This window comes from Harpia harpyja, chromosome 22, assembly GCF_026419915.1.
Source record: "Harpia harpyja isolate bHarHar1 chromosome 22, bHarHar1 primary haplotype, whole genome shotgun sequence".
Classification (NCBI taxonomy): Eukaryota; Metazoa; Chordata; class Aves; order Accipitriformes; family Accipitridae; genus Harpia; species Harpia harpyja.
In genome coordinates, this window is record NC_068961.1 from 8,055,870 (window position 1) to 8,069,918 (window position 14,049).

At 35.2% G+C, this 14,049-nt stretch overlaps 1 protein-coding gene across 1 annotated transcript in view; it reads left to right on the top strand.

Moving 5' to 3' along the window:
• PRKX (protein kinase cAMP-dependent X-linked catalytic subunit) overlaps nucleotides 1-14,049 on the top strand; it is a 61,938-nt gene that overhangs the window by 29,914 nt on the left and 17,975 nt on the right. Inside the window, exons 2-4 of the mRNA XM_052773994.1 lie at nucleotides 631-799; nucleotides 4,697-4,960; nucleotides 11,335-11,454. Coding sequence (XP_052629954.1) covers nucleotides 631-799; nucleotides 4,697-4,960; nucleotides 11,335-11,454 — 553 coding nt within the window. The remainder of the gene's footprint in view (nucleotides 1-630; nucleotides 800-4,696; nucleotides 4,961-11,334; nucleotides 11,455-14,049) is intronic.

A 14,049-nucleotide genomic window follows, 5' to 3' on the forward strand; every position in this document is an offset into this window, starting at 1 on the left:
CTACCTTGTTTTAATAAATAATATATGGAAAATTAAGTAGTTTTTTGTGTTGAGGAATTAATAAATCCATTACAATTGAACATTACATTCTTGGACAGTAATGAGATTTTTTTTTCTTTTATGCCACACACTGTGGATATAAGAAGCTGAATGCTACTTTTGAGTTTATCCCCATCCCTCCGCACTCTATCTAAATTAAAACTGATCTCTGAAGTTTAAAAGAGTTTTTCTCAGGCTTTCTTCTGCACTTGAGAACAGTTTTGCTTGTTTCATTTATATTGGTTATATTTGAATCTTACATATTACATACTTTTTTTTTTTTTTCATACATCTCCCTTACCCTCTCTCAGGACCACTTCTCTTCTTGGTAAGAAATGCTTCCAATATCTTTCCAAAGAGTGGCAGTATAACAATACCATTATTTTTATTAAATCATTATCACTAAAAACTGAGAAATCCCAAGAAAAAAATGGTATGAAAACAGGTAAAAAAAAAGTAGTACTCGTATATTGATGAGAAAAAACCAAAACCAAACAAACCAGGAACTGTGTTCCTGTAGGTTTTAGTTTAGTAAATTATCTTTGTTTTTTGTCTTTTTCACAATAAGTTGACTTTTCTTCAACTTTTCAGGCACAGGTACCTTTGGGCGCGTTCATCTGGTGAAGGAAAAAATGGCCAAACGTTACTTTGCACTGAAAGTAATGAGCATTCCTGATGTCATTCGACTGAAGCAAGAGCAACATGTGCACAATGAAAAGTCAGTCTTGAAAGAAGTCAACCACCCCTTTTTGATCAGATTGTGAGTTGTATTTTTTTTAATTCATTTAACTCGTATATAAAATGCAGTTAAGGTGTTCCAGAGTCTCACTGCAAGTTCTTAGGTATGTAACCAACACCAAGCGTTTATGTCTATTATGTAATCTAGACTAAAACAGACTTCAGACTAAAGTATTTATTACAGAAGAATCAATTTAAAATCAAGAGGCATAATTTAAACATTGAAGCAATAATTTATTATAAGCTTTACTCTGTCTTTTATTTTCATACCGCAGAAGTGAAATTTTCTTAAGTGACGGGAAAATACTAATGAAGAAATGTTAGGATTGGCTTATCAAAATGACTTCTAGAATGATTCCTGATGTTAGAATGGCAAGAAAAGAAGTATTTCTACATACATATGTCCTGTAGATACCTAGATAAAGATATAATTAGATTTAAGTATCTGCTTTTCAAAAACTTTTTTGAACTTTACGTTTGCAAACTTTATTTTTAAAGAGTTTAAATTTTAAGTGACTGCAACACTTCTTGGGCTTTGTTATTCCCATATTTGAGGTTAAGTGATGGAACCTATTGAGAAACACGATTTAAACACAGTTCATGAAGACTACATTTTAGTGGAATTGTGGTGATCCCTTTATTAAGGAGAGAAGGCATCATACTTTGCTGTTCACAGCACCACAACGCCTTTTGTGTATCTGAGTCCATATCTATTAATGAGATAACTAAACCTCTGGGTAATTGCACAGTTAATTTCCATTTATATTTTCTCATGCATGGATACAGGGCCATTGACCAAGATTTGTTTTGCATTTACAGTTTTACATAAAATTAGATAAAATTAGCCTTAGTTAATCTCTAGCTGCAGGGAGTGCAGCCTCCTCCCAGGGCTAAGAAAGTATCAGAGGGAAAAGAAGAGGCAAAAGCATGGTAGTTATCCAAAAGACAGAAAGAGCCCTGCAGAAGGAGGCTTTTTCCCTGGTGTTCTCTTGCTTTTTCTAGCATCATGATGTTATTAGTTTCCAGACAGTGTTCAAAAATACTGAGCGTGGCATAGTATTAGTTTAAGATGAGTTCTAGGGTGTGTGGAGTTCAAGATGCATGCAGGAAAGCAAGATGGAGAGGCTGAGTACATCTGGTTAGACTGGTTAAAATATGGATGGAACAGGGGGAACAGGGTTTTATATCTATATCTGTGTACACACAAATTCTTTATAAAAGAAAAACAAACTACCAAAAGGAAGCAACCCCCCCCCCCCAGCCCAGTACGTTTGTGTGTTTGGAACAGTGCAGCAAGTGTGGGAATAGAGAAACTTGGGTGAGAAGTCAGAGATGGGGATGTGAGGGTTTGTGTCCATACAGAAGTGATCAAAAATCCAAACTGGTAAGTTTTCTTGGATTTCATTCAGGCGTTATTTCCAAAATGTCAGATTTTTAAAATCACCAAAGGAAAGACACAATTCAAATGGAAGTTCACTTGTGTGCAGGACAAACATTGTTCATGCCTTCTAGCTCTCTGCCTTTTCCCTTGACGTGTTCAATGAGATGCTGGATCAGCTATGCTCTTGTAATTGTCCATGTGATGCCTTTGTCCCTTGGCAAAGGAGACTCAAAGCAACCTAGCTGAAATGAAGTAGTTAAATTTTAAGTCATGTTAATATTTGTGTGCTTTAGGTTAAACAAGCATTCATAGATGATTATCACTGAATCACTGACTGTATGACAAATAAAACTTTCTGCAGCTTTTTGTGTGGCTAACAGGTTTTTTTCAGCTGCCTCCTCCCCTGCACAGTACGTTTTTTTCCATGAATTCTTTGACTATAATTGATCAACAAAAAGGGAAAAAAAATTTCTATATACTTTTGCTTCAATGCCTTTGATCTGTGTTATCTACATGGTCTGGTTTTTATATTTTCAGTTAGCGTCACCATCTTAAACATGGATAGTATCTTCCTGTGGTTGCAAAACAAGGAATATGTGTTAGCGCAGCATAATACTGTATATTTTTAGCACTTTATGATGGAGAGTTTTAAAGTAATACTGCACATAATTTATTTCTGGCATTCATCCCTCCTATATCTTCGTATTTATAAAGACTTTTATATAAGAAAGTTTTTTTCTTTTTCTATTACTTTTGAGAAATGCTTTTCCTGCATATAGGGAGGTCCCATTTTTCTCTAGATACTGAAGTTATTTATCTACTTATTTTTTAAACTGTTTTTTGGAAATGCTTGTTTGGTGCTCTTGCAACAACTGGTCACTGGAGAGTCCTAGGCAGTCTTTACTGACATGTTTGAGTGATGTATCATACTTCTGTGGGTGCATATTGTGCTGTAATTTTGACATGTATCTTTCATTTTTTTTTTTTTCAAGAGAACAAAAATTAACAAAAATCAACTGTCTTATAGTCCTATAAGCTAACATAGGTTATTTGTCTGTAAGAGTTCAAAGTGGCATCCAAAGTTCATGCAGTGAAGCTGAATTGTAAAATTACATGATACCTTGCATATTATTCTAATGACCTCTTCTGTGATATTTTCTTTTTTTTTGTATTAAAATACCATTTAAAGCAATCTGTATTGCAAATATTGAAGTTCTTTATTTTGCTGTGTTCCATGTATACTAAATAATGTATCCATTTTTCTGTGGGTAGACAAACCTTTAAGAGTCAGTTCTTGAAGAAATTAATTCCAGTAAAAATACTGGGGTTTAATGGTCTAGGTCTTCCATTTTTTTTCCTCTGTATTCTGTCAGATGTTGCCCTTCCTCTCCCCTGTATGTGTTTTTTTTAAATATGTGGTTTCCTTTGTTTTGCCCATTCCTGTTCCTCTTTCTTTGTTTATTGTAGGTGCAACTTTGCCTAACTACTTAAAATACATCTCAAGAGTGTTTTTACATAGTCAATAAAGATATTATGAACATCATCAATAGCCAATTAATGATGTTGATGACTTTGTGATAGGGAAGTAGTGCCATAAAAGCAAAAGGCAAGCCTGGGCTCTGCTTTCTTCATCACTTTGAAGGAATGGAGGGGCTGTTGCTGATGTCTGATAGTCTCATTTTCTTGGTTGCCTCAGTGCTGGTATCAAGAAAGAAAATCTTACTGAGCAGAAGTCACTCGTGGGTTTGGGAGCTCAGTTTGCTCTGCCTATCTTTCTTGAGACTCTATGCCTTGATTAGGAACCAGCTAATGAAGGAAAAAAAACCAAACCCAAAGATATTTGATCTTTCCATTCTTGTGATACTGCAGAAGCAGTTACTAGAAGCTAAAGTAACTTCTCTTCTTATATCAATGAAGTAGGTAGGGATACAGTGTTCTTTATCTATTATCGTAGTAATAGGGATAGCTGTTTGTTTTAAAATGGTAGAATATTCTTCAGGACCTCTGCCAGATACTTATTTTCTTCTTAACTGTTGAGTTACATTTGGGTGTGTGGTATATGAGTTGTTTAATGTGGGTAGAAGGAAAAACAGCTTAGTTTTGGGGAATGTGGGAGAGAAGATTCCTATATTCTGTAATGAAGCATTTGAAAGCCACGTGGAATGATTTTCTTTCCTAGCTGCTCTTTACTGCACTCTAGTAATGACTGTACCACAATAATAGCTCTTAAATTAAAGGCAACAGGAGGAATGGAAAGTACTTATCATTAAGTTAATTCTGAGGCACAGAAATAAATCTTGTTTTGCTGTCATTTTTGCTTTTCTATTGCTTTTGTTAAAGATAACCGTAGGTTAAGTCAGGTACTTGAATGTCTGTCACATAATCCTGCTAGATTCTTGGGGGTTTTAATATTTGCGGAATAGGAAGCATAAATTAATTATGTACATGGGGCAACAGAGACCATTTTACAGAAATTTACTTCTGAAGCAAATCAGAGACATAATTTGTTTGTTCAATAAAATAATATTTTTATTACAGATTTTGGACCAACCATGATGAACGTTTTTTATATATGTTAATGGAATATGTGCCAGGAGGAGAACTTTTTAGTTACCTGCGCAACATGGGGCGTTTCAACAACAGCACAGGACTGTTCTATTCTACGGAAATTATTTGTGCAATAGAATATCTGCACTCCAAAGAAATAGTTTACAGAGACTTAAAACCTGAAAATATATTACTAGACAAAGAAGGACATATCAAGCTTACTGATTTTGGATTTGCTAAAAAGCTGGTGGATAGGTAAGTAGGTGTTTGTTATGGTAATTACGTTTGCATGTTAAACAGTTGGAAGAAAAAAAGTTTTATTTCAGAGCTCAGCATTTCACCTAACATTCCGTGTGGTTCACACATGTCAAATGCCTTAATATGAAGGAAATTATTGTCTTAAAATGGCTGCACAGAAACCAATATTACACCTTAGGTATCACTAGGAGCAATATCACAGATAAGCTACCGTACAAAAATATTTTTATATGAGTAGTTTTGTATATTTAAGTTTTCAGCAGTCATCTTGTAAAAAGGGAGTTCTGTGAAGTAATATGAGCAAATATTGAGGTATGTACATCAGCATGGTAAATGGGACATTATTCCTCCGTGCACGTTGAATTGCTAAATGTTTTGTAACTTGTATTTCCTTCTGCTTTCATTTTAGAGAGATTTTTGAAATGTGGGAATAAGATTTTAAAGCTGCATACAGTGTTCTCACTAGCCTGTTGCTGAAATGAAACTGCAAAATCTAGACAGAAACAATAAGGCTAGCTTCAACAGAAGTTATTTATTTAACTGTAACTTCTACAATACTGTCAGCCTTATGTCTTTTTTACTAGCATATGTAAACTTTTTGATAACGCAGAGGTTTTTTCCCCAGTGATTTCTCTGTTCTCTCTGTTTGAACTACTCGTCCAAGATGATAATACATGTTCTTAAAAGGAAGCAAGAGCTGTCATTGGGATTCAAAAAAAGGGAGGAAAAAACTAGCCTGTCATATTAGAAAAGCAGCATGACAAGGATTGGTATTATGCCCTTGGGCTACCTCTTGAGGGAGACTATCTGATTATTCTAGTTGAGGCAGCCTTGTAAGAGAGTTAGGCATTCCATAGGCGCTCATCCTCTTCACTCATTTGTTTATCTGTCTGATGCTGCTTTTGCAACAGTTCAGTGTGGGGGGGGAAATTCTACAACATCAATTTGAAATGAAAGTTGATCTGAGGGAGCCACTCTTAATGGATCCCTTATGAAGTGAAAGTCAGCTGAGACAAATCAAATTGTGTTATGGAGGTCATAAAGGTTGCTTCCCTATAGGTTACAGGCTCACAGTGCTGGGTTGCCTTGGCACAGAAGAATGGTAGGCAACTAGTAAGTATGCTGGTTCTATTCACCCTTAAGGTCTAAAAGTCTGTTTTAAAACCATAGTGTTTTAATATCAACATGTTTGACTGAATTCAGTTTACACTGGGCAAGCAGATAGGTCTACAAATACTGGCTTTTTTTTTTAATATTTTGTTTTTAAATTAAAATAACTTTTTGCAGGAAGAGGTAAGGCTACTTCCATGTAAGTAAAGAAGATATTTTGATACAAATTCTTATGACTTCCTTTTTACATGGAGATATTGCCACTTAGTGGTTATTCTTAATTTGGATTTCTGTGGGTTTAAGGCACAAGAGAAGTAACCCTTCATTAAATAAGATGATAGTTCACATCAGAGTGTATTTTTCAATCTGGAAGATGAATCTGTAAGTAAATTTGTTCAAATACATTTTAGGACATCAAAACAAGTTATCACCACTGTTTTTAATTGGTTTTTTGCATCCTGTATTGCTGGGGGGGGCAGTAAAATTGATCAATTTGTGTTGAGTTGAAACATAGAATGCTATAGTACTTTTATATTCGTAGCTGATTTACCTATAAATGTACAACAGGTAAGATAAATACAGAACATAAAGTTGGAAGGAGCAAGGATTTTATCAGTTAGAGCACAGGTAGTTACCTATGTGAATCTGGTTTGTTTTTTATGTTGGGGTGGTGGGTTTGTTTGTTCATTTGTTTGTTTTGGGGGTTTTTTTGGAACTACATAGTATTTTTCCCACTAGCTGTAGTAATTTTCACAGTGCTGGTTTTGTCACTGTAAAAATACACAGTTGCCAGCAATTTATTCACTAATGCACTCCAGTAGGTTGTTTTGTATCAAAAGTATAGGAGACGTTTTGTCATTTTTATGCATGGCAAACATCCGTACACATGAACCTTATGTGTATGTATGTGAGTATGTGTATATATATGTATACATATATATAGTGTATATGAATTGTGAAAATAAAACACAAAGTATGTATGTTTTTCAAACAGCTGTGAGGAAGCCTGCCACTTAGAACCAACAAAAGTATTCCTCGAGAAGACAAGACGTGATATGTAAAATAAAACATGGTCAGCAGAAGACCTTCAATACACCTACACATTTTTGATACATAATACTTCCCATGAATGGTTCTGTAGTAGCTTAATTGAGATTTTTCTGTACACATTTTTCTTTCTTGCCATTACCATGTGTGAAAGGGTGAAGTGTTCACCATGTCCATCTACAATTAAGCTGCTCTTTAGGGAGAGTAGCTGGCTCAGAGCTCATGTTCCCACTGTGGGCAGCAGCCTGCACATTTACCTTCTTATTAGTACGTTTTCTGAAGGGCTAAACTTTAATTTTTTTTTTTTTTTTTCTGGAGAAAAAGGAAAGAGGAGGTTTTCTTGTCTCCTGTTTCTTGTTGATATATCCTTCTGTTTATCCCTTTTCACTCATAGTGTACTTAGAAGTTTTTCTCCAAAACAGCGTGTCTTTGCCTCAGCTGCTGTTTATTTCTTCTCTTTTCTATTTTGGTGTTGCTTAACTGAAGACTTAGTAACCTTTTCAGTTTCTTGTGAGTACATTCACATAAAATATATGTGCCACTGCTTTAAAAAAAAAGGCAATGTCAAGAAAAGGGGGGGGGGGGTATAAATGATTGTTACCTGAAGGATGGTAGAAAGGATTTGCTTTGAACTTTATAGCCATTACCTTTTTAGAACTTTCTTTTTCTGGAAAACATACCACTTTTTGGATATAGCATACCCATTAAATATGTTTCTGATCTTTCTCACTTTTTTTTTTTAATTCCTGTAATTCCTGTGTTCTTTCAGAGAAGCACAAAACTAAAGCTCATAGAGTTTTGTATTTTTTTAATGCACAGAGTTCACTCAGAATGTTATGAAAGTTTTAGGTATAGTTAGGACTTTCATGATTTTTTAATTTTTTTTTAATTGAGGAATGTTATTCACTGTTATTTGTAGTTTGTTCAGTTTACATTCCTAAAAAAATAATAATTTTAAACTATGAAAGTCTTCCTAGAAACTTGAAATGATTAACCTTAAAGATTTTGGGGATACTTCTGCACTGTTACTTAAGCTGGATGTGCTTCATGGCTGTTCTGCAGAGTGAATTGAAGAGGAAAAAGACACAGGAAGTCTTGTTTGCGAAGAGTATTGTTTGTCACTGTAGAAGCAAGAATGTCTTGCAGAACAAACTTTGTGGGCTAGAAACAAAGCAATCTCCATTGAATATAATTATGGAGAAACTTCCAGAAGAGAATACCAAAAAGGACATTGTTGTTAATCTCTGGCTTGTATGCAAGAAGCCTGTCAGGGACTACAGACGTGGTTGCTGAATGGTGTAGAATGCTAAAATAGTTAACCATTGAGGCTTAACTCCTTCAATAATACTGTTAACAAGTTCTGCAAATATTATTTTATAGCTTATCTTTGTGACCAGAGTAGATTCTTTGTTTTATTTTCGTGTTTTAAAATTACATGTTCAACCTATCAACTATTGCTCACCTGTATTTCAGCTTTTATCTTGAAAACCCAGAGCCAGTGGACTTTTTGTAGCAGTTTGAAGGCAACAGTCTATTCTTATTTTTCTGCTTTATAATTTATCTTCAAAAGAATGATCTGGATTTTCAGATGAATATGCAACAGTCATGAAATAGTATTGATTAAAAAAAAAATACTGAAGACAATTTGATCTTTTTATAGAATTTACTTGATGCGTTTTCCAAAATATTAAATAGTTTGTTTCATGACCAACAAAAGAGGACATAAAAGTCATGATCTTACGGCACAAATACACAGCTTGACAAAGAATTTGAGCTTCCTCCAAGTTTTTGTGTACTTAGTAAACATAAATTTCTTGATTGAAAGTAAGAGAAGTAGATGACCTGCTGGTGGTAATAAATTTTATTTCCTAGTGCAGCTAGGGGACTTCAAGTTATGTTTGCCTTTCCTTAATTTGTGGTTTTCCTTTTGCTTGAATAAAAAGGATCTTGTTATTAACCTGTATGGTAATTCAGAGTCTTTTTAGTTACATTGTCACCAACAAATTACGTGGGTCCTGGAAGTCATGGTCAAGTTTTTTTCACTGATTTTTTTTTTTTTTTTGTATGTAAATGACCTTGATAAGGGATGAAAACCACCAAAGACTGCATCTTAGCTGAATTTGTGCATTCATAGTGTTGGCAATTTTGGGGGAGGAAAGGGTGACCGTTGTGAGGCATTATCCTGCAAACTGTCTAGCTTGTCCATTAAAATGAATGTGCCTGTCTGCTTTAATTGTACAGCCCTTCTTCCCAAATACAGTAAAATGGTCAGCTGCTTCATCTGCAGAGCTGGCTAAATCGATATGAAAAAAAAGTCATACGATGGATTGTAATACAGCTTTTTAAATTTGGGAGAGGGAGGACTATTTTGTTTTAAAAGACAGCAAAGCTTTGCTGTTTTCTCTGAATTGTCTAGTCCTGATCTAGGCAACTGCTAGATGGCAGTAGTGTGTAAAGCAGTGCTGTACCGAAGAATTTTCTTGAGTATGGTTGATTTGGAAAATGAGTGTTTATATTTTCTAGCAATAAAAATTATGCCACCCTTTTATGACAAAAATTAAACATGTATTCTTTACACTAATGAATGTAGTTTCAAGAACCATGCAGCACATGCGTGCATAGTGTGTCTAATGCATTCTGACAGTTTAGCTGGAGTAATTTAGCTTTTGCCATATTAAAATCAAGCTTAAAGAAATTCAATTCTGTGCATCATACATCTTCATTTAAAGTCTTGACTGCCTGTACAGCTCCTATTCCTTGATCTTAAGTATTTTTATGAATCAAGGGTAAGGCTTAAAAAAAAAAAAACAAGAAAAGGAAAACAAGAAAAAAATACCCAAAAGCTCTGTTTAAAATAATTCTGCCATCTCAGAAAAATGTATTATTTAATCTTTAAAAAGAAAAAAAATTTAAAAAAATTATTAACAGTCTGAGATTCTGTAAGGTGCATCTTGAATATCCATTTACAGTTAGGAAAAAGAAAGTTTAAGTTTAGCAGAACAGCAGTAGGAAAAAACAGAAGTTGCAAGGAGTCTGTATTACTTCTAAAGGTGATTGCTTTTCTTCTTAATGCATTTGTTTAGGACCATGTTACCAGTTTGATTGGAGAAGATTCTTCCTGCACTCACAGATAAAACAATTAGAGTTTCTTTTGCTGCAAGTTATTAATCATGTGCAGTGACCATTAATTTTGTGACTATATTCTTTGTCATATCTTACTAGAACTCTTCTTAAAATGCAATACGCTTTTTTCTTATTCTGTGCTGTTGAATTAGCGAGCACTTTTTCAGTTTCATCTTCTGACTTGCTATTAGGGAAGTGTAATTTATTCAGAACGAAAGCACATTTTTTTTTCTCTAGTGTGTATTTAAACATAAGTCAAGGTAGCAAAGCCAGGCAAATTCCACATGGGTATTTTTACAAAGAAGAGTTCACGTTTCTGAAAGAAATGGTTTCAGAATATTCTTTGTTTCAAATTGTAATTTGGTCTTTGTAAACGTTAACTGCTTATGTCTTTGTAAATATTAACTACTTAGCTTCAATTTATTTCATGAATTTATAGAACTTGAAATACATATTTCAATTAGGTAGCAATATAACACTTTTATATCCTGAGCTTATATTAAGAAAGCTATGACTAAAAATGACATTAAAATATATCAGAAATATTACTTGCATATCTCACACTTGTTTAACTACACCTTGTAAATATTTTAAATAATTAAAAATACAAAATGTTTTCCTTTTAATGGGTATTGTGGAAGTGATGACAGGTTACATTTCAATACTATTTGAAAAATGTGACTTAGATTGTAAAAGGAATCTTACTTATGTCTGCAGCTGTTTACTGATTTAAACTATTACTTTTTTTATCTCCCCCTCTTTGTTTTTTCTAAGCAAAAATTTTTCTTTTTGCTGGAAAAGGCCAATAAGCTTGCTTTTTGCTGGGCCTGTCAGAAGTAGTCCATGAACTCTCAGGGTCTGCAGCTTACAGGGCTTTACCACTGTTAATACATTGGAGAGCATCATCAAAGGAGTCCTTTTAGATCTTGTAGAGTTCTTTCTTTTTTTTTCCTGTTGCTATACACAATAAATACATAGGTATAGGTTGGGTACTCCATATATGTGTTTGGTTTTTTCTATTACTGTTGTTTCAGTTTCACTTCAGTGTGGTTTTGTTGTTTGTGGGGGTTTTTTTCTTCTTTTCCTCCCAGGACATGGACGCTCTGTGGCACTCCTGAGTACCTTGCACCAGAAGTTATACAAAGCAAAGGCCATGGAAGAGCTGTGGATTGGTGGGCCCTAGGAATTCTTATATTTGAGATGTTGTCAGGGTAAGTGATAATGATTACTATATCACAGCAATATTATGTGATACAGGATTCTTTACTAGTTCTATTTATGATTTTCGGAATAGCAAATTTGGGCTAAATTTATTAATGATATACCAGTTTCATTTCTGCCTCTGAAGAAAGGAATTGGGAAGCTGTACAAAACATATATCACTGTTCTTACAGGGATTTTTTAGTTTTTTGTGTGTGTTGTTTTTGTTTGTTGGTTTTGTTTGGGTTTTTTTTACTTAAGTCTTTTTTTAACAGCTGCTCTTTTCCTTACCTGTTTTGGAAATTCAAGTTTTGTTGAAGTTTAGATTTTTATACATAAAATCCTTTACATTTAAAGGGTGAAGAGGACTGCCAGTTTTCTTTGAAATCTCTGTAATTAATTTATAGCATAGTGAAATAATATTTGCAGTGGGAGGTTTAGCCTGTATAAATGCATAGTGGCAAGTAGGAAGACTTTTATTAGTACAGCTTGTATTACTACTGAGCACTGTTTTTCTTTAAACCAAAGGAAAAAGAACAGGGAAAAATCTTAAAAGGTCTATTTGGAAATTGGTTTGCTCAAATGCTACTTTTGATGTTTTGGAATTTGTTTGATAAGCATTGTTTCCGAAAGATAGAGAATCAAACTGAAGAGATACTTTCTGGCATTAACATAATTAACTGTTACTGACTTTGAGTATTAGGTAGATAAAAGTAATTGTCTAAATTTTCTCTGATTTCAAAAAAGAAATATTATTTTCAGTAAAATAAATAACTGGTTTAGAGAGAACGTGAAATTCTGCTTGTGTACTAAGACATCCACGTGTTTTTCCTTGGTTTTTGTCTTGGCTGTATCTTTTGAAGGCGCATGGGGGCAAAAAAAAAAAGTGGAAATTTTGAAAGAAAGTGGTTTTGCCATGGTTGGTGCAGTAGAACAAATGCAGGTGAAAGCAAGGCTTTCATAGCTTTGGAAGAAACACAGTATATTTAATCAGTTTTGGTTTTATAGTCGTTAGAACTTCTTCTCAATGCCAGGCCCAGTGTGCTGTGTGCCTTCTTGCTCCCTGAGCATGCATCGTGTTGCCTCTATGGCCTTTCCTTCTGGATCTGCAGCCCCATAGAGTGGTCAGAACAAAAAAATCCTTGCATGGATTTATTCTTCCTTTTCTCTATACCGTGCTGTCAGTTCAAGGTAACTGGTGACTCTTCCAGTGTTTGGACAAGCTCGTCAGGTTGCCTGAGCAGACTGTTCCTCTGATGGATGATCACTTCAGAGCTCCAGTCCATTGCTTGTGTTTGATGCTGTGACTTCTTCCCAGCAAAACTTTATCCCAGGACAGCACTGCTGCCCACTGCTTGCTTTCTTAATGTCCTGAAGGCTTGCACATGCATTTACTTTGAATCTCAAGGCAATTTCTGGACAGAAAAAGCATAAAAATGTACTAATAGTTCCCTACTGACCCAGGCAGCCTTGGCTGACTGGTCTAATAAAAAGTCATTATTTATGTAGGCTGATGTGTGCAGAGGCCAGGCTTCACCTTTCTTCCACCTCTCCCTGTAAGGCTCAGCAGCCCAAGTTGGTCAAGGGAATCCTTCTCGGAGGGATGAAAGGAGCAAGAGATTCCCAGCAGCCTTGTTGCCACTAATCTTAGTCCTAGACAGCATGAAGACTGTAGATAAAAGTGTCTGGTGCTGTAATGTGAGCGCAAGTGCTGCAGTCTCCCAGCTGTAGTCTGAGTGATTTACTTTCCTGCCACAGGTTTCAGTGGGACCACTCTCTGTTTGGTCTGTGTGGTCTCAGTGTAAGTGGATATTGGGCGTTTTTTCTTTCTGTGACTTACAGAGACACTGGTAGGATTCTCTCTACTACAGCAGTAATAGAAACATGGTTTCCAAAGTTAACATACTGACTACAGGTGATAATCAAGCAAGATCTCATCTCTGGAGTCATTGAGACCTCAAGACTGCATGGCGCTGAAGTATGACTGCTATATATTCTACTGAAATATGACCGGTATATATTCTTCATAAAAAAAAAAGGGAGCAGCTGCAATCATTTCTATGTAGAATCTTCTGTGTCCTGACACTATCTGGCTCAAGTGATGAGATCTGGATTTCCCCAAGGTTAATATAAACACTTTGGCTATAGAGACTCGTAACCAATGGAGATAAATTACACATTTCTAAAAGGCAACCGAGACCTTATATAGGCTGATTGACAGAGCAGCTGTCTGCTGAAAGTGATTTTGTAATGGTTTTTACTACAGTATTTGTGTAGATGTGGTCTTCATAATGATTGGATGCTTCTTTTTATTTTTTAGCGTTTGGGTGGAGTCCCTATCACCCCTTCGGATACGGACTCCACCCAAGTTTGGCTGAGTTTTTTTGGTTTTGCTCTGTGGTTTTTCGGGTTTGTTTTTGGGTTTTTTGGGGGGTGTGGGGGGTGTAGATTCATACTGTTTGCTTAGAATTTTTAAGATTCTAGGATTTGGGAGGTTGATGGGGGCAGGGATTGTGGCTCGTGTGTGTTTTCTTTAGGAAGGCAGGTTGTCACACAGGGCATATGCTTTTAGCATTTTATCAGCTTTTCGATGCTGTTGGCAGTAG